This window comes from Diadema antillarum, unplaced genomic scaffold (genome assembly GCF_040938485.1).
Source record: "Diadema antillarum isolate AM-2024a unplaced genomic scaffold, OU_Dant_1.0 seq00001808_RagTag, whole genome shotgun sequence".
Lineage (NCBI taxonomy): Eukaryota > Metazoa > Echinodermata > Echinoidea > Diadematoida > Diadematidae > Diadema > Diadema antillarum.
Genome location: NW_027272483.1, coordinates 543,090 through 565,078, shown reverse-complemented (window position 1 = coordinate 565,078; position 21,989 = coordinate 543,090). Strand labels below are relative to the sequence as shown.

The 21,989-nt window shown below is 40.6% G+C and overlaps 1 protein-coding gene across 1 annotated transcript in view; it reads right to left on the bottom strand.

Annotated features, from left to right (window-relative positions):
- The window catches only part of LOC139712458 (uncharacterized), a 150,034-nt gene that overhangs the window by 10,186 nt on the left and 117,859 nt on the right, over positions 1–21,989 (bottom strand). Inside the window, 17 exon segments of the mRNA XM_071624275.1 lie at positions 157–339; positions 903–1,029; positions 1,443–1,606; positions 2,951–3,118; positions 4,183–4,392; positions 4,834–5,118; positions 5,935–6,156; positions 7,383–7,533; positions 11,464–11,484; positions 13,132–13,354; positions 14,253–14,448; positions 15,155–15,316; positions 17,150–17,362; positions 18,329–18,513; positions 19,410–19,743; positions 20,862–21,182; positions 21,805–21,963. Coding sequence (XP_071480376.1) covers positions 157–339; positions 903–1,029; positions 1,443–1,606; positions 2,951–3,118; positions 4,183–4,392; positions 4,834–5,118; positions 5,935–6,156; positions 7,383–7,533; positions 11,464–11,484; positions 13,132–13,354; positions 14,253–14,448; positions 15,155–15,316; positions 17,150–17,362; positions 18,329–18,513; positions 19,410–19,743; positions 20,862–21,182; positions 21,805–21,963 — 3,324 coding nt within the window.

Below are 21,989 nucleotides of genomic sequence, written 5' to 3'. Positions count from 1 at the left end.
TCCAAGTACACTTGTAAATCTCATACATCAATATTTGCACATTAACACTCGCTGAAAAGTCATTGGGTAAACTATGTATCAAGGGTTATTTCAACGAAACCTAACGGCACTATATGTACATTTTGCAAGTTTTGTGGTTCTGCGGAAGCAACCAACCTGATGTCGTTGAACTTCCCGCTGCCTGTATTGCCAGATTTCTTCCTCCAGCCTGGACAGCGCCCCCCTGAGCTCTGACTTCTCCGAGCTCAGCTGCGACACGTACAGGCTCATCTCGGCGTTCTGCTGCAGGAGCTTCTCGTTGATGCGAGATGCTGTCAGTGTGACCAGCGGTGGTTGTGACTGAATGGAATCGATGAAAAAATAGGATGATGAATTCAGGCCATTGCATTCTAAAGCTCACAAAACTTGATACTTGTAGTTAGTTCATAACATAAATCATTTCCTATGCAGAAAACTCGAGAAATTTCATGAAATGTATGACAACCAATTCTCCCCCTTTCTGCCAACAACTGAATCACCAGATGTAAAGAAATGATGGGTTTATGTCCCAAAGAAATGCACACAGTCTAAAAAATACTTTTGCAATTGTTTTTAACAACTTCAAATAGATGGACGGGTGCAGAAACCTCTAGACTGAAAACCCTGCCGTTCAGAGCTCACATTCATTGAGCACCATCTCTGTAGCCTTCAATTGAGACAGAACACTGTAAAAACTGAATCCCTGTCAATGAACAGTGGCTGACTTGAAATGCTTCCCACTTCATTAGAATGCTTACGCAAAATTAGATCCATATGCAAAAAAAAAAAAACTACACAAGTAACTGCAACAACTGATAATGGATGATATGAGAAGTCCTACATACATGCAGTTTTTTAAACAAGTTTACATAGCAAATGTTTACCTCTGACAAGAGAGTTAATGCAGCATGAATTTGTTTCAATTCTGTAATCAACTCTGTAAGACCGCCCTCGGCTGATCGCAGGTCTTGCACTGTGGTCAGTGGAACACTGTCCACTCCAACTGTGGCCCTGGATATGAAGATGAATACACAAGACTATACAATGAAAACATGCTCACTCCATAATTTGCCAGGCATTCCCACTGGGTAATACCTGGTAAAGAGGTAATATACTGTAACATGATAAGAAGTACATCTTATGGGAAGACAAATTGAAATCAAGTCTTTTTCAGTAACACTGGTCATCATTCTGGAAAAATACTGGTAAAAAATTTATCCCAACGAAAATATTATTTTTCAAGAATATTCCTTACCACCAAAAAAAAAAAAAAAAAGGAAAAGAAATTAATGCATAGTAAATTGGTCTTGCTGGTACATCATCTTAAAAAATTGAAGGCTAAGTGAATTTTTTTACAGGTGAATCACAGAGTGAGATGTAAACTTCTTAAATATAACAGAAGACCACAAAATATCCAAACCCACCTCTCAATTCTGGCCAGTTCCTCCTGTTGTTTGACCGCCATGAGCTGTAGTCTTTGTCTCACAGACTCCAGTTGGCCCTTGTAAAGGTCCAGACTCGCCCGCTCTGAGTTCGTTGGGGTGCCCTCTCTTCTCCTGTACGATCCCTTTGATTCACTGCTCGATTCCTGCACACAAAGGATTCAAAAGAGATTTCAATATGATTTACCATGTTATAAAGGAACTTCAACAGAGCACATTGACAGAAAAATCATTCCTGTACTATTTGCTCCGTGGACAGTGTCTCTAACACTTCACAATAAATGATTTCAATCTTTTCTTCTTCTTTTTTTGGCCACTAAAAATTGACATCAGGCCACCAGATTTCCAATAAGCTTTTCTTTTGGTGGCCCGAATAAAAAAAATCAAAATGAAATTTTACATTTCCTGCAATTTCGGGCAACTACGTTCATTTTTCAGGCCACCATAAATTCAAATTCAGAGAGTTTACATGTAGTTGTCCAAACAGGCCATCAGAGAAAAGAATTTGTTCCAGATTCTGTTTATATATATACAAGATATGTGATATATATTTATTGCATAGAGAATCTTGTAGATTATAATATGCTATATTAACCCTAACTTGCCTGGGCTATTTTGTCAGCTTAAAATCCGGGGGGGGGGGGGGGGGCATGTTGGCCCCCCCCCTTATGATCTCAGCCGTGATTCGCGCGTTCGTTACAAAAATTGGCACACACGTCACTCATGACGCAATCTGTAGGGCTGTGTTGTTAAATTTCAATAAATCTCTTTATTTTATTTTATATGAATTAATTATGTTAATTTATGCATAAAATTAGAATTTGGCTGGAAATCATTAAATAAAGCCCCCAAACTTCAAAATTATTTGCTTGAGGACTCTTTGGTGAATTCTGATTTAATTTAGGTAAAAAAAAATTGGTATCAATTTTAATTTCTTATGTATTTTATTGTTTTTATAATTTCTTATGTATTTCTTTGTTTTTTTACTTTTTGTTTTTTGTTTTTTTCATTGGGAATCATTGGCAACACTATTTCAATCATAAGAAACATAAAATTGATTGCTTTTAATCACTAAAAGTAAAAATATTGATACAATTACGAATTTCAGATAGAAACCTGATTTGCATTGGTTTTGTTCACAAAATCACGTTTTTGAGCAATTTTCAGTCTGACATGCACTTACATAATGTTGCGTAACTTCGAAACCGCGTACCCGGACGTCGCAAATTTGGTCTTAGAAGTTGCGCAAGGCTTCAAGGTAAATTGTCATGAATCGCCATGTGGATGCGTTCTTGCGTTGCGGAGATGTCGCGCGAAGTGTCAAGGGGGGGGGCATTATGGGCCCCCCCCCCCCCCCAGGTAAGTTAGGGTTAATGCAAATTATCATTACTTTTGATATCACCAGCACTGCAGCCAAAGACAATGACTCAATTTACAAGAGAGAGTAAGAAAAAAAATGTGAGAGAGAGAGCTAAACACTCTGCACTCACCACCTCCACTGATCTGTGAATGTGAGTTTCGGTCGTCGTCTGTTGAGAATCCTTCAGTCTGGAGATTTCTCGCCTCAGCTGCTTGACCGTCCGCTGACTCTCGGTCAGCTCGTCCTCCAGGGCGTCCATCTTCTGTCTGTCCAGCTGGCGTTCCAGCGTGCGGTCTCGCTGATGGGACGCAAGAGAGCAAAGGCGCATTACTCTTTGAATGTGCATGACATTTCACAATGCAGGTTACCCTACGTAATAATGCTACTTTCATGGACAGAAGCACAGAAGGACTTCTCCAATAACTACCGTAACGCTATTTGTCACATCTCTGCAAAAACTTTGTGCTGTCACTAACGATGGTAAATTTTACACTGCAACTGATTGACAAATTGCCCTACATCAACGTAAATATATTTACGTTGATGTAGGGCAATTTGTCAATCAGTTGCAATAAAAACATCTCGACGGAAGAATTTCATGAATTTGAAAAATTTTACACTTTACACCTTTTAAATGGCCATGGTAAGAAGTATCAAAAAACAACAAGTGTCTTATCTCTATCTAAATAACTTTAATGTTAGTTACCATTTAAATGGAAGGAGAGAGCACATGCCTTTAAACCATGAAGTCTTTGTTGAGTGAGGAATTGTATTTCCGTCTTGATGGCACCTCTGTGCTGTGATCAATAATCTCCCTTGTACGATAAAAAGCTGTACCATCAACAAAAAAGGCAATTTCTTTCTTGCTGCATAATATGCATGACCAAAATGAACTTGATGGCCATGGGGAATAGAGATGGATTGGATAGTAGCTTGGAATAAACTGAAATGGAATGGACGGGATTGAAAATGAATTGGATTGGATTGTGGGATTGGCTTGGGTTAGATTGGATTGGACTAGAATGGACTGGAATGGATTGGAATCGATTAGGAATCGGAATGGACTGGATTGGATTGGATTGGATTGGATTGGATTGGACTGGGCATTGGAATGGAGGGCATTGGAATGGAATGAATTGGATTTGGCTTGGACTGGTCTGGTCTGGGATTAAATGGTATTGAATAAATTGAACATAATTGAATTGGATAGGATAGAATAGGATAGGCCAGGATATTGCATTAGCAAAAAATTAAACCCACATGCCACGTACTTGGATTTGGAGAGATCGGATTGGAATGGATTAGATAGAATAGGATATTGGATTAGACTGGATTAGACCCACAAGCCTCATACAACTGTACCTGTCTCTGCTTCTCATTCTCCTTCTCCTTCTGCCACTCCTTGGCCCGCTGCCTCTCCGCCTCTTTCTCCGTCTCCCTGCGAGCCTCCTCGTCCAGTTCTCGCTCCTTCTGGCTGGTCAGGGCTGCCCGGAGCCGATCACACTCGGCCTGGGCCTTGGACGCCGCCTCCTGCTCCGCGGCCAGCTTGTTGCTGAGATCTCGACACTGGGACTGCGCAGACAAAAATGATGGAACTGAAATGATACATGTCTCCTTCCTAAACTTCTTCTAACGGTGATATTTATATGATGATAAAAACAATTATGATGGAGATGGTGACAACAATAATCATAATAATAATTGTCATCATTTAATTATAATACTTATGGAATTGTAATAACATATCAATGCCTGCTGGCATAATTAGCTTCTCACAGCTTTCCCTGATAAAAACAATGGTGATGGTGATAATGATGATGACAGTAATCATAATAATAATTGTCATCATTTAATCATAATACTTATGGAATCGTAGTAACATATCGATGCCTGCTGGCACAATTATCTACTTCCAGCTTTTCCTTCCCTTCCCCCCATCACCAACTCTCATCAAATGACTTCACCCGATGAATTCAACAATCACATCCCTCTTCTATCTCCAACTAAACTCACATTGAGGTTCTCCACACTCTCCTTCAGCTTTCTAGTTACGGTCTTCTCCCGCTCCACGGCGCCCGAACCCTGCGACCTCTCTGAGTGCAGCGCCCCCTCCAGGCGACCCCGCTGACCCTCCAGCTCCTGGATGGCGGCGTGGAGCTCTCCGGCCTTTCGCCGCTCCGCGTCCAGCAGGTTCTGGAGGTCGGCGACGGCCGACTTGTCCCGCAGGGAGTCCTCGGCAAACGTGCGGCGTTCTTGCTCCAGGTTCTCATGAAGCTGGGCGTTCAACGTCTGCTCGCGCTGGGGAGCAAGGAAACCAGGAATACGCTTCTCATTTTCTGGATCAACACTTATTTCACCCATTATGACAGCAATCAAATTCCATATAATGATAGACTATGACAGCAATCATATGTCACTTATGATAGGATATGACAACAATTACCGGTACACTCTCTATATCACAAGTATATCATGCACATAAAAAGATCAGTGCTATCAAAAAGGACAATGACTAATAACACATTCTTCACCTCTCAACCCAAAAGTTAATGTAAACTGTTTGAATGAAGTCAATGCAGGGAAACGGGTACAAGCAAAAACCTTAACAAGGACAGACCGGGGAGAAGAGTAACAGTTCGAACACAAGAAAACATTGACATGGACCACGTGAGGCAAAGCCTCATTCAAAAACCCCGACAAAGTTGCAGGAGAAACAACATTCCACAGGTAATTGGACCACGTACTCTATTCAACGTAATAACGAAACTTGGATCGAGGGGTTTTGTGATGAATGCTGAAAGAAGGCTCATATCTCTGTGGTCAATGGACCATATGGCATAAAATTTAAGCCAGTTGTATAAAATAAATGCTGGTTTACGATTACATAATTATATACAATATCATTCGGTAATTTTCAAATTATACTCATTTAGAGTGCCATTAGCATTTATTGTGGGACTCGCTGTATGCTTGTCTGTGAATGGAGTTCATTTCTAAACACTGACTTCACAAAATCTCTTTCAAACTTTACATCACCAAATGAATATGGCAAGGGAGAGAATCCAAAGAAATTTTATTGGGTGAATCTGTGGGGAACATCATAGGCAAAGCTACCTGTAGTGCTGTGTGCATCTCCTGACATCGCGTCTTTTCGACGTCCAGCGCCCTCTTGAGTTCAACCGTCCTCATCTTCTCCGAGCTGGAGGTGTTGGCGCTCTGCATCCGCTCTGCCTCCAGCTCGCGTCCCAGATTCTCCGCCCTCTGTTTGGCGCCCTCTAGCGACCTGCCGATCTCCGCCGATTTCCGCCTCTCTGCCTCCAGCTCTCTCCTTAGCTCCTGGCGATTGGGCACAAGTAAAAAATCCTTGTATACCAGAGTGTTTTATGCTACAGTCACACACGGCCGGATTTCGAACCGGGTCCATACGGAATAAAAACCGTATCGACCCGGTTCGAGCCGTAGAGACCCGCATCATAACCCATGTCAATTCCTGATGGATTCCAGGGACAGCCCTACGATACAGCAGTGAAAAATTTTTGGTCATGTTAAAAATTTTCTCACAGATTTCAATTCCGTATTGATATCTGAATTAACCTGGTTCGAACTGCAGTGACTCGCATCGACCCGCTGCAACCCGCAGCGTAAAACCGTATGGACCCTTGCCGTATACAGCATTGCCTTAATGCAACGGATGATGACAAGGTTTACATCCGGGTCGGTATGGGTCGAAATGGGTTCGATACGGGTCGATACGGGTCAAAGCGGGTTGATAAGGAATTAATATGGGTCGATACAGTTTAATTCCTTATGGACCCAGTTCGAAATCCGGCCGTGTGTGACTGTAGCATAAATTACCCTCCACTCCGGGACTAATCCGGCTCATCTTCACAGGATCAAATCCGTTTTGTGACCCGGCCGTGTGTGACTGCAGCATAATCTTCAATGCTTGTCATAGGATGGGTCAAGGAAATTCTGCAACCCCACTGAGCACTAGTCAAGAGTGATGTATCAATTTTTACTGGCGGCATGTTTGATATCATATGATCATTGCATCTACGGAACTGCATCCAGCAAATTTGCCAAGTGTCTGTACTTATCAGAAATATGATTACAACAACTGCTATCTAACAAAAATTTGTCCACTCTTTGGTAAAACAGATGACGTAAAACAGATGACCTACTGATGCACTAAAACCTGTGCATCATTTGCATACTATAAGCCCACCTTTTTCGTTTTGATGTTTAAAACACTTTGTAAGTTTACATCATCAAAGTGCATGCACTCCTGTGGCCTTTGGGATGGTCACAATGGGAGAGACCAAAATGGCAACTACATGTACACCAATCTTCTGAAAATGGCAGACTAATTTGATCATGTTTCATGACCAAAGTGCTGATGTGCAGAGTTACAGTAACCTCTGGCCTCACCGATGTTGCAAATTCTTCTTAAAGGTTATGAAATGGGCCATCCAGCTCCTATTATAAGCAAGGGTTAACGTCAACGCCCAAAGACCGGTAGAGTGGTATAAATCCACAACTCCTATCACACGCCCCAACTGTACCTTGGCCAGTTTCTGGTCCCGGTCCCGGCCCTGCGAGGACCGCTCAGCCTCTAGGGCCAGCGCCTCGTGGAGCTTGGCCACGTTGCGTTTCTCGGACTCCAGCGATTCCGTGAGGGAGGAGGACCGCACCTTCTCAGCCTCTAGGGCAGCTCTGCAGAGTCAACAAAATGGGAGACTAAGTTTCACATCTGAACACATCTTTACAAGTGATCAAAATTCAGACGAAGTGGGTAACAAGGAGATGGGGATGCTATAACACTAAACATTAAACATTAACTTTGAAATCCAAACACATCCAAGGATGATCCTTGTACATGTAGGGTCCTACATGAGAAGTGGAAGGTGGGAGCTTGGGGACAATACAGTAGTAGACATTAAATCTTAACTGAACCTAAGTGAGTGGGATGTCTGGATATCTAAAGTGTGAAGGGGTCATTTCTGCAGTTGGCATCAAGTACAACAAAAGATATAAACATTCTATTAAATCAAATACATCTTGGTGGGACCTTGGAGGGAATCCTGGAACATTGGAAGTGGAGAGGGGCACAACTGGGGGTACCATATGTACACTGTCGTAGAGATAAACTTTACTACTAAACACAACCATAGGCAAGATCTTACAAAAACAAAATTTGGAGAGGGGGGTTATGGGGCAGGTACTAACTCTCTTTCGATTCTAAGCATTCGTAATCTCTACAGAATTTCTACTGTATCCTTGGATTAGGACACAAATCCATAAGTGATAAAATAATGAGTCTGAAATATTCTCTGAAATGATTATTATCATTTCCCCATGTGCTCAGTATGTCTTACAGGTTTGAATATTTTTATATCAGCACTGATGTTACAGCAACAACATGAAGCTTTCACTGTCACATCAACTCGACAAATCATTGCATTATCTACGAGTTGATCTTGTTTAATTCTGTATAAGCTCTTGCTTAGAGCTCCTACCCTAAGAATGCATACAGTATGATGTCCTGGGTTATTGCTTTTTTATTTCCATTCTTCTTGTTGGTCTTGTTCAGAAAGGCTTACATCCTTACAAAAGGTTTCCAATAAAAAAACAACCATCATTCTTTAATATACCAACATCCCACATATATACATGTACTCTGCTTATGTTGATGACAATATGGATAAGGCATTTGTCATCTCCAGCTCTGCATAAAAGTTATTATCATGTAGCCCTTCTATCCCTGAGTGAATATAATTATCAGCAAGAATGGTTACAAGCAAGAAATGTTCACTGCTTTTGGGTTCTTATGTATCTCTCCTTTTACTTTTTCTCACTTTTCTCTCTCTCTATCCCCATTGTGCATAATGATGATGGATGGGAGAGTGGATTTATCCATCATTTGCAAAAGTGCTGAATCATAGGGGTATTCCTTATAGAAAACTATACTTGCATTGGATATTATGAATGCAATTGCATTATAGCAGCACTACACTAGCTTATTGTGGTGCTTCATACACATATGAATCAAAATGATGTATACCATTGTGAGATGTATCCCTGTGTGTAAGAATGCCGCAGTAAATATAATAATTGGATGGTGGGAACATTTTTGCATCTATTTTAGAATAAATATGCTAACAAATATGATTCAGAAAACAGTTGCATCGTAAAACAATGCTGCTTCGTCATGTTATGCAGAGTCAGTTCAGTGCAGTGTCTAATGCATTTTTTCAAGTTCTATTTTTTCCATCATTCAATTCATGAACAATAAAATTGTCAGCATGGTTAAAAGAATTTGACAAACTAAAATATTTGATGAAATACAACTGTACACTTGTACAACTACAAATTGTACATGTACCTGCCACATCTTTCATTGCATGGAGTATACCAAGGCATTGATTAGTGCGATCAAATAATGCAAAAGAAGAATTTGTTAGTAACTGAGAACAAAAGAAAATCTTTTCAACCTCAAGAAATCAGGACTTTGACAATGAAAAACTACTCAACTTCAACAAATCAAAAACTTTCAAAGACTATTACAAAATAGTCAGACACACTACAGCATTAAAGTTCTACAACTTTACAGTTACAAAATCACTACAAATTTGCAGAAATACTATTTCCACCAAATACTACATCGAAACAGAAATTGAGATCCTTTCAATTTACAATAATATGAATAAACAACACCAGGAACTCCCCTCAGTTATTCTGTGGAAATGCTACATAATCAATTTCATTTCATAAGTCTCGATATGAGACTAGGCATAATTGTGTATGAGAATGTCTGAGAACCCACCCACAATCTTCAATTAGTTGGCAGCCATGTTATAGGAAGGAGCAAAGGTGCTTAGTTCCTGCTATTTTACATCACTGAGGTACAAATTATTCATTTACTTTGTCACAGTGACAGCCTGACATTTACATCAATATTACCTTAGACAAGGAAAATACAATCAAACATTGTTCGTGGATAAGAAATTAAAATATTTTCTAAGAAATGAAACTACAATAATCAGAGAAACATACACAACAGCATGCACACACCATGAATCAATGCAAACATCATCACTTGTGTATATCATTACCAACAGAAAACAGGTGACTGAGATTCTCACAGGCATTGACCCTACCAAAATCAATCAAAGAAATCACTGAGTCATGCAGAACCGACTGTGGTAGCAACAAAAATATTTGAGGGCATCAGTGGACGTGAATGTAAGAGAAGACGTGCAAACAAAAATTAAAAAATGTTTTGTTCCCCCAAAAAAGAAGTAATTCTTCAAAGCAGATGAAAAAGAAAGGATCATGAAAGACAAAATATATAGAGATTTGCAGGGATCTGGCTTCCATATAAGTAAAAATATGTAGTAAAAATGTACATTGTAGAGACTGAATGTAAAGGGACGAAACTTGTAATACTCGGTTGGTTTCAAATTATTGCACACAGTCAAACAATTTGATATACTTCATGGGAGTACTTCTCTTATGATTGGACAAATAAACGCAAAGCAATTATTCCTCTGAAAAAATATTTCATTTTCTAAATGATTTGTCAGATAGAATATGTACTTTAATTTGGCATAGGACATGCTAGCCCTCCCCTCCCCCCCAAAAAAAAAAAAAAATTATAATAATAACATCCTTCTTTGTGATATTCTTTAGCTATAAATATTGTGTATCACATCACAGTGTATAGTGGATATGTATGGGTGGAAACAAGAGAAAACAAATTGAAATTGAAAAAAAATATATATATATTTGCTTAACATTCATTTTATATGTATGCGTGCATGTATTGTATCAACATGAGTGATAGTGCACATTTCAGTGTTTCTGAGAAAGAAAGATACTTGCTACTCATGTATTCAACCCATGTGTCCAAGGACAACATAAATCTTTCATCTTCTCTCGTCTCATTCGAGCCTTGAATGGGGTGACTGGCCATGACAATATCTCGTGGAATGCTACTTGATCAAATCAAAGATTTTTTCTCGGTTTGTGTAAATTTTGAAGGATGTATCTCTCTGTGCTGCTTAGTATCTCTTTACAGACTTTGTGTCAACCATGTTGTCCACTTCTGTGATTTGAGACTCAAAGGCTTGTGGCTTAGCCTTGCGACGAGTTGAAAACCAAAGTTCGAGTTTAAAATGTATGAGAGACTACAAGTCTTATTGAAAATCAACAGGTAAAGTACGATGAATCTGACATTCAAAAAAAAAAAAATTAACATTAAAGCACTGGAGTATTTTTCTTGGTAAGTATAAAATATTTTCGATTTGATTCTTGCTATATGGGGGGGGGGGGGGGGGGGTTGGGGGGTTGGATTAGTTTGAACCAATAAGTAATTCCATGCTGATTGATATACATGCATAACAACGGAGGCAAGGTGCACATTAGTATTTTGTATGGTACATAAGTGTGAAGCCCTTGGACTGAAGCATTTTTCTCTTTCTATTGTGTTAAGTGTTACAGCTTGGGGAGTATATATTCATGATTAGTGGGAGTTAAGGTTAGAAGGGAGAGGATGATATATAGCTGCTATAAGGGGTGGGCGATGGTGGTTGCTATGGTAATCAGGCACTGTACATATCATTAGCGGTTGCCCTGGTAACTTACAAGGCACTCTCGGCCACGCTCCTGTGTTATCAAAACAAGAAGCCAAGGGTTGGCGACGAAAACGACGGAAAGAGGATAGATAGATAGAAGAAGATCGGTTAATGTCAAGTAATTTTCACAGATGCCTCAAACACAAAGACAGATAGAGCTACAAACATTGTATGATGCAGTTCTGTGCTTTATATGTGAAACATATTGCAGAGAATGCTGGTCACAGAGACTCACAAGCACAAGAGACGGTTGCTACGAAGAAATAAGATGTTTTGTCCATCATATTGACATCTCAAGATAGGTTAGAAAATGTTGATATCAATGTACAATTTCCTTGCACATACATGTAACATGTTTCTAATTCAATCAGTGTAACAGCAAGAGCAACCAGATTACTAGAATTTTTTTTTTTCATTCACAGAGAGAAATGACTAATCATACAGTGATCTCAGGACTGCCTCATATCTTTCTTTGGGGTATTAGATATTTGAAAGTATAAACTGGCGACCACAATTCTTTCATTTGTAGATGAAGGATGCATTCTCTATTTTGTTTCCAATGAAAAAGATGGAAAACTTGAGCTTTACCTGAAAAAAAAAAAAGTGCTGTACAGACACATTAACATGTCAAAATTGCAGCTCACAATGGAACAAAGATTGGATCATTAGCATGATTTTTTTTTCAACGGAATTTTCAAGTCATAATTCATTCCTGCAATTAAAACTTTGCAACCCATATATAACTGACACCTGATTAAAGAGGACATAGACAGAAAGAGAGACAACAACAAGAAAATAAAGTCACTCAGCACTAACATAGCAGATTGTACTGCACACGCACAGGTTGATATACAAAATTTTGCAGAAGGAAAGGTTCGCAACGAGGGCGTGGTGTATCGATTCGATTACATACTGAGTAGCTGGCATTGACAGGACAATAGGGGGTGCGGAATATGTCAATCAATCAATCATTGGTTTATATATCGACAGATTAGGCGTGAGAGTGGAGTGAAGAAGCACACGATTTTCAGGGAGGAATTGATGATGGCATCACATTCATAAATTGATATAAAATGAATGGGAAAATTTATAAGTGCTCACAAACAAATTAAGTGGTTTGCAACACACACAGCTCTGATACTGATAGTGCCCTTGTTTGATTCTTTTTTGTTTGTTATTAAGTCAAATTTCATTTTGAGGCTCACACAGACATAATAATTACATAATGTTGTGTTAATCAGTAAAATAGTCAGGATGAAAGGAAAAGCTGATGTCACCAAAGGGGTCACAGTATGTGATGGTCAGTATGTATTTCGGCCATATCCCTGGAAATAAAAGAGTTATGTTCAGAGACTAGTCACTCAATTCTGGGGCCCTGTTTCACAGAGCACTTCACGACAATTGCTGCGTTAAAAAAGGTGCAGCTGCCATGGTATCAAACGGTCAACATCTTAGCCAGCTGCAAGCATCTTCCATGGTTACCATAGTACCTGCAACCCTTGAAAGTTGTAATAATTGCATGCAACACAGGAACACTAAAGATGCTTACAGCTGATTAGCTGTTTCAAGACTATTGTGATCATATCAGAATTTACAGTAACTTGATATGATTGTAAGGCTCTAAACTGGGCCCCTGGTTCTGGAGTTGAAATGAAGGCAGATGAAATTTAATACTCACGCCACATCAACGACTCTTCGCTCGAAGTCATCCCGCTGCACGTGGACCCTGTCAAGCAGCGCTTGAAGGTCGGCGATCTCGTCGCGGAGGTCGGAGACCAGCTTCTTCTCGTTGGCGAGTGCAGCGCCGAGCTGGGACAGCTTCTGCCGCTCCACGGTCAGGGAGGTTCGAAGGTCATCGGCTAGGATACGCTCCTGTCGGAACTTGTGCTCCATTGTTTCAACTGAAAAACAAGTAAAGAGGGAAAGAGAATTCACCAGTGGGGTCAAAGTTCACAAAAATATCAAACCTAGTGCATAAATTACATTACTTGTGCCCACATCAACTGATCACTAATCCTTACAGATATATCTAAAAAAAAAGTGCATATTAATCAGTCGACTAGACTCTTCCTCTGTCTAGTCTATGGGCATGCCTGCATAAATCAGCGTAACAATTGTGTCGACACGATTTGCATTGTGAAACAAAGTAAATATGTATATCAGTTATGATATATTAGGCACTTTGTAACTGTGCACACATAGGAGCAGTAGATGTAAAAAATTTGGTGAATATGGAATCATCATCATCACAAGTAAGAGAACAGAACATCCACGAAGGGTACCATCAATAATCTATCTATTGTTAATTTCTTGATGAAGTCATGTGTCTTTCATAGTAAATCCAGGAGACACACATACAATTTGTATATTGCTACAACCATCAAGAAAGTTCGAAGGAGATGCAAGGCTTAGGTCTGGTGAGAGCAGGTGGAACAACCTGAAAACATGATCTCTACCTATTTAGCATGTTTGCACGTGGTAGAAGATTAAAATAAAACCAGATTGAGGAATCACGTTTGTCAAAAAAAAGAGCCCATAATACAGTGCATTACCGTTATAACGAACAAGGTTATAACAAAATTCCGGTTACAAAAAAAGTAAAAATTCAGGTCGCAACATTATCTACTTTATGTATTTTTATTGTTTATTTGCTCGGTTATAACTTAATTTCGATATAACGAGAGAAAAATGCCGGTCCCGAGGACTTTGTTATAATGGGACTCCACTGTATCACAAAAGAAGCATTCTAAAGTGCGAGGGACCTCCATCGCGCTTCGCAAAGGCCCGCCGCCGACTCACGCTGTCTCTTCAGCTGCTTCTCCCGATTGGAGCTCTGCTCCTCGAGGGCGCTAAGCTGTTGGGCCGACTTCTGCCGCACCTCCTGCAGTTCAATGCGGGTGGCATTGTGGTTCATCCTCAGGTCGTGCACCTCGGCCAGCAGCGAGGAGCGGTCCGCTCCGTAGATCTGCTCCATGGCAGCTTTGTGGTGGCTCTCCTGCGAAGAACAAATGCATCGTTATAAATGGCATGTATTTGTATACATCAAATATTTTGCAAGGTTTTTAATTTTTGCTAACTTTGCGAGGCAGGAAAACACAAAATTACAAACTCTGACCTTGGCAGGAACGCAAGAAATATTCACTCATGTTTCCCTTTATTACTGTATTCCACAATTGCTATTTCAACCACTCATAAATTGTCGAGAAGTTTCAATTCGTGAATAATTGGACTTGCTAAATATTTGGCAAACACAGTATTGCAGCAAGTTCTGAAGTAATTGAGACCAATGGATGGTCCAGTGAAAAGAGTCTACCATGATACAGTTATGAGGAAAATGCTATGAATTCACAGCAGAATCTCATATTACAAACAATGTCTTGATATACTTCAGTGCATTATGGGTAGGGTAGAGATGATCACAACTGCAGAATCACAGACCAGCGGCAGAGATTCTTTAAAGCTACCACCAGACGTTGGAACAGAAATTCGTGATAAATCCATATACCATAATCACAGGCAATTTCCTTTACATCAAACAACAGACAGCCTACTGTAGGGCACTGTGACATGAAAAAAGACATTTTTTTTTTTCTTTTAAAGAATTCTCCCACCCATTTAGATTTAAAAGGACCCAAAATGTTCAAACAAAAGTTCTGTGCTATTTTGTCGGGGCCATCGCAACATCGAGGCTTCCTGCCCACCTGTTCTCGTATCCTGCGTTCCAGGAGCTGGACCTGCGATAAGTCCTGGTCCCCGCTGGCCACCACATGGGTCCGCAGCTCCGACAGTAGGGACTCCCTCTCCTGGTCGAAGACGGCCTGAATGGCTCTCAGCAGGTCACCCCTCCAGTCTGATTCGTCCGTCTGGGATAAAAGGTCAAAAGAAATTCAACAGAAATCAGACACATTTTTTACCTTCCAAGGACCGATAAAGCTTGACAAATGCATGACTGATTTCTGAATCAGATTACGGAGAGATATGGGCAACACTGTTTGACTGGAAGATGTTCAAACACCATTCGCACCGCAAATAATTGTGACTATTCTGAAAAAAAAGTGTGACTACAAGTGTTTCAGAAATGTTGCACTTTTAGTGGTGTGCATTTTGAATCTCACTAATAGTCGCGACATGTATGTTCAGTATCAAACATTTTACCATGAGTGAGCTTTACTTACTGGGGTTGATTCTGACTGGCATCAGAATGGCAAATGTTCAATGGATAGGCAAGTAAAGCGAGATGAAGTAATCATTTGGTCCACACACTTAGAAAAAACTAGAAATGTCGCTACGGCGACTGATGCCTCCGCCATGATGCATGATTCTCCCAATAGGTGTATAGTACAATGTCTTCACAATGTGTGATGACAGTTTCACATAACTGGCAAAATATCGAAATAACAGGTTTGTCAGAAATATCTTGAATGTTCACTTTCCACGAACTGGGTTTGCTATAATTGTCTATTAAAGAGTGCAGGTACACATATTTGGGGAATTGAAAATTTTTACTTGACTTCTGACCAACCTTATTATAAGTTTATGCATTGAGTATAATTTTCAAGGTATGAAGAAAGAGTGTAATTACAACTACAGTACAAAATATATCTTTTTTTTTCATTTAAACCTGACCTTTGACCCTTAACCTTTGACCTTTGACCTTCTGGCTGGAAATTTCCAAGAGAATCTCCATTAAGTAATACATGTACATATATTAAATTTTAAAACTATATGCAATCATTGCATATACTAGTATATGAGGGAAATAGTAACATTTTGAGGAGTTGACCTTGACCTTTGACCCCTGACTATTGACCCATGACCCCTAAATTCCCTAGATAATCCCTGCCAGTTAGTACATGCATATGTACCAAGTTCCATGAAGATACATTGAACCATTTGCGAGAAAAGTGATATTGCAACATTTTCACCTAACCTTTGACCTTTTGACCTTTGACCTTGTGACATGAAACTTTCTCTGGAGAATCTTTACGCAGTAGTACATGTCTACACTAAGTTTCAAGAAAATAACTGCGGCATTGCATAGATATGGGGGAAATAGCAACATTTTTAGCATTTGACCTTGACCTTTTGACCTTTGACCTCTTGTCAATGTCACTAGAATCTACTCAACTAATTGTCCCATCATACATCATCCTTGGACCAAGTTTGGTGAAAGCTGCTTCATCCAGTTTTGAGTTATCACGTAAACATATAAATTTTAGGATTTGACCTTGATCTTTGACCTTTGACCTCTGTCTGATTTCACTGAAAAACTAATCAAGTAATTGTCCCATCATACATCATCCTCCAACAAAGTTTGGTGAAATTTGCTCAATACCGTCTTGAGTTATCGCGTAAACGGATACAATTTCATGATTTGACCTTGACCTTTGACCTTTGACCTTTATCCGATTTCACCCAAAATCTAATCAAATCATTGCCCCATCATACTTCATACTTGGACCAAGTTTGGTAAAATTTCAGTCAATATTACTCAAGTTATCGCGTAAACGAAAGCGGACGGACGTACGTACGGACGTACGGACGGACGGACGGACAACCCGAAAACATAATGCCTCCGGCACCACTTCGTGGCGGAGGCATAAAAAAGTTTTGCTGTCATGAATCACGTCATGGCCTAAATAATAACGACTATTAGTGGCTGTGTGAATGGGTCTATAAAGTCCTCCCATCCTTACGGTCAGTCCTGCAGTGGTCTGGGTGATGAGGTCCTTGAGAGCTTGGATGGCATCCAGCAGGGCCTGCTTTTCGTTCTGCCAGGCGCTCTGCAGCGAGGCCACGTCGGTGCCCCGCCTCACTGACGGCAGGGGCGAGGTCGCCTGGCGCAGGTACCGCAGGTCCGACAGCGACAGAACCTGAAGTCCCTCACTGTGCAGCCGGGCCAAGACGCTCTGTTTGGGGAGAAAATAAGTCACATTAATTTCTACAAAAGCTGTTATTTTTGTGAGGGTTTAATTTGTTTAAATTTTGCAAATCGCTGTTAGGCAGCAAATTCAACAACACACAAAAATATCACTCCACGATCTGTATTAACATGAATAACAGCACTTACGATAGCCTCGGTGTTAAATTGTGAAAACAAAATTTTGTGAAAAAGTCTGTCACCTTATTCGGTAAAACTTTCTGTACATGAAAGTAACAGCTTCTACAGTACAAAGAGTTAGAGACATAATTTCCTGCATGGATCTTGCAGATAAAAAATCTTTGCAATCATTACCATACATTACAGATCTATCTCTTTTCAGAAAAAAAAAAAATCAGCAAATTGACACTCAATCCTTGCTTTAAAAGCACAAGTTTTCCCAACAGTAAGCGATCTAGGACTGCAAATTTATTGTGCAATATTTAGCATTGAATGCAACTACACGTGTAGACATAAACAAATACATGTACATGCAAGAATCAGACATCACAAACAAGTTAATCGCTAACTGTATGCAAGATTCGTTACTTTCATGAAACACACACACCCCCTTAAACAATGATCTTACAATTTATGTACTAACCGAGAAGATACAAGTTTATCAGAAAGGAAACAAACTGATCACGTTTATGCAAACTCCAAGAATTTTTATCTCCGCTGTACTTTGAATGCTGCTCAAACTTCACTGGACATAATGCCCTTATTGTTCTTAACAAGCATAAGTTTGATGCCTTAACACTACAGCTACACTTCACTGGACATAATGCCCTTATTGTTCTTAACAAGCAAAAGTTTGATGCCTTAACACTACAGCTACGGAAAGACATCATTGTATCATCAACTCTCTCTTCATCGTTGATATAATAATTTCAGTAAATGATGGTGGTATTTTGAAATAGCTGTTGTAAGAGGATAACTGAATTGGACCCCTGACCTGTAGTCTCGGCGGTATCTCGCCGTTGCTCGTGTCCAGCTCGCTGGCATCACCGTTGGTCATTGCCCCCTCCCCGGGAGACTGCTCCCTACCAACCCCGCCCTGGCGTCGTCTCAGATGTCCCAGCAGGTTGGAATCCAGTCTGGCCGTGTTCTCCACCTCTTTGTGCAGCAAATTGGCAACATCTGAATGATGAAAATTAACGATAATCAAGATCTTCCACCTTTTTGCACAGCAAATTGGCTGCATCTGATTGACAGACACTACTGATAATCAAGATTTTCCACCTCTTTGTGCTGCAAATTGGTAACAACTGAATTATAGAAATGAATGATTATCATGAAAAATGAAAACTGGAAGAACCTTGTGTGGTTGAATAAATTCTTCAATCAATTTCAAGTTTTGGTATTATTTCTCTCTCTCTCTCTCTCTCTCCCCCTCTCTTGCTCTCTCTCTCTCCTCCTTCAATCAAGCCAACATGCCAAGCCAATATGCCTTTTACAGAGATCTGGGGATATAACAAGGCTTTAATACAAACTTTGTCTCTAGAGGTCCATTTGAATCACTTAACTCTTTAAATCTTAAATTTTGGTGGTCAAAAAAATAATGTATTGGCCCAAAACAAAACAAAAAATAACAATCCATTTTGAATCTTAGTAGCCCAATTTGGCCAAAAAGAAATACTGTATACACCAAATAATTCATGAGGCTCTTATCTTAAGGAATTTCACGACTCGGGTACATATCGATAATTTAAAGACACGCGAAAATATTGATTCTGACTGTAACATGAATGTAACAAGCACACATATATTTAACCATTCAGTACTGTACCCAACGATCGCCAATTTAGCCACTTGAGAAATCGTCAAGAGGTCATGATTCAAGACAATTTTGACTCGCTAAAGATATGGCGTGTAGAGTAACCTTTGGAGAAATTTGATGGCAAACAGTCAATTTTTTAGTGGCCCCAGGCCATTGGCCCACCACTGATGTCGAGCCCTTGACTTAATGATAATAAATTGTACACATTGCACACCAATGACCCCCCCCCCCCCCCAGTCTTCCAAGTCTGCCTCACCTCCCATAGAGCTGGCATTGCCTGGGGAACCCACAGTGCCTGGTGCACCCACAGTGGCGGCAGCAGCGCTGGCCAGCCTGTCCATCTGCTTGCGGTGCTCCTCCTCGATGCGTGCCTTCTCCTCCCCGTGGGCCGCCATCAGGTCGCGGTTGGTCCGCAGCACCGCCTCGTGGACCTGGCCCTGGTGCCGCTCCTCCAGCAGTTCGAGCTGGTGCTGGTGCTCGAGGCGGAGCTGCTCGATGCGGAGCTCCGCCTCCTTGGCCATCGTCCGCTGGATGTCGGCCACGTGCTGCTGGTGCTGCTGGGTCAGCTCTTCTCGGATCTCATTGAGCTTCTGTCAGGATGCACAGGGAACAATGTTTTTCAAATTAATGAATTTTTACGTTAACTTGTTGTAATTACAACTGATTGATAAATTGTCCTATGTCAATGTCAATACGAACCGAATATTCAGTATCATAGTATTAGCTACAAAAAACAAAAACAAAAAAACGCAAGAATTTATTCATTTGAATAAATACGCAGTACCCACTGCACGCTATAAGGATCAGGACCAGCATTTTGGCTATCGGGCAAAAGCCTGTCGGTTCAGTGGATACAACGCCTGTCTGGCAATTACGATTATTGCTGGTTCAAATCCAGACTTGGTGTGTATGCCCATGATTTTTTTATCATGGCTACTACTAAAACACTGGATTATCGGTGCTTGTTCACATAGATGTAGGGCAATTTGTCAATCAATTGCAACAGTTCTTTTTTCTTTAAATATTCAATCATGATTCCTTTCGCATCACAACTAACAAACAATGAGTGCTTGTAAGCAAGCAACCGCGTTACTGACTGCTTTAGGTCCCCTTGGAGGGACTAGGCAATTCGGATGAAGTGCCTTACTCGCCTAAGGGCAAGGCAACAGCCACTGCAGTCAGGGGAGTTGAACCAGAGACCTTGTGATTGATAATCCATGGTCTTACCCAGTGAGCCACAACATCTCATTTCAAATGATAATGATAAGAATAATCATCCTAATGACATTGAGAATAATGGCATAATCTTTTTAAGCCAACCTAACAGGAGCAAGAAACAGAAATATATAAGTACTTGTGTACAATTTATTGTTTTTTGTTGTTTTTTTAATTTAGCAACACACTGTAGGCTGTTAATATAAATCATTTTTGGTAACAGTTAACTCTACATGACAAACTCAGAGATGTCTTGTCATGTAGTCATCTAGATGTACATGTATTTAACAACGGTTCTATTTGTGAAGCAAGTGTACTAATGCATTCTAATGTTATGGTACAAATGTAAACGTATGAGTCCATAATTCACACCAGCATGATAAAGCAATGTCTTTACAAAGACATTACGTTTTGTAGGATAAGAGCAGCAACTGCATTACATTCATATCTGGGTATCGCAAACAGCCAAGATGGTAGAAAAATCCCCCCTGACCTGTTCCAGTGTCTTGCCCGGCGACAGCCCCTGTAATCCGGCGACCCTCCTCTGGTAGTCGGCTTCCATCTCAGATGCCCTCCTCCTCTCCTGGTCCAGCTCTCCCTCCAGCCGTCTCACCGTCTCCTCCAGCACCCCTCTCCTCCTCTCAGCCTCCTCAAGGGCTGCGGCGGCGGCGATTGGCATCTCCTGGGGCGGACTGGTCTGGGTCTGCTCCTCCTCCTGCTCCCTGGCCCGCACTGCGCTCTGCTGGGCCTGGAACACCGCCTCTTCCAGCCGGTCCATCTGGAGCTTGAGATCCACTATTTCTAGGTCTTTCTCCTGCAGATGAATGACAATGATAATGCATTTCATTTCCTAATATGGCCCTTCATAGACAAAATACAAACAACCAAATACTGTAAACATCATAATTGTCAATGCAGTTGGCAAAACATGTGAGTATTCACAATGACATCCAATCTGTGAGAGTGGATGAAAGGCACAAAAAGGATTTAAAGGGGAATTCCAGACAATTCTTAGGTTGTTGTGAAAGTACAAGTATCAGTACATATCAAAACAATCGTGCACTGAAAAGAGTTTCAGAGTGATGTGATGAAATAGGAGATAGAATACACATGTGCACAGATACCAAAACACTCGGTATGGGAATCCCTACATTTGTGCTCAATGTCAATTTCATACCTTATCCACACAATGAACGTTGTACATGTACTGTATTTAAAATAAGCAGCACCACCATATCAAAGTCTGTCTTCTGCAAGAGAAACTAATGGTATAGTATTGCTGTGGTAATGGTGTGGTATTGCCATCATAAGTGCAACAAAGAAAGTTTTAGAGTAATGTTATCAAACTTCTCTATGCAAATGGCTCAGATCTTGATTTCAACAAAGGAACTCAAAGGACTACTGCACAGGGTCGGAGACAGAAAGGAATATCGTACCTCCAACATCTGCCTCAGATTATTGGTGTCTGCCTGGGCGTGGTCATTGCTGAGGGACTGCTCCTGGGAGCGGACCAGCTGAGCCTCCAGCTGAGCCACCTCCCTCTCCCTGATACCCATCATCTGTCTCAGGGAGGACACCTCTTGCTCCAGCTGCAACTGTTGGAATAACACCACACCTTTAC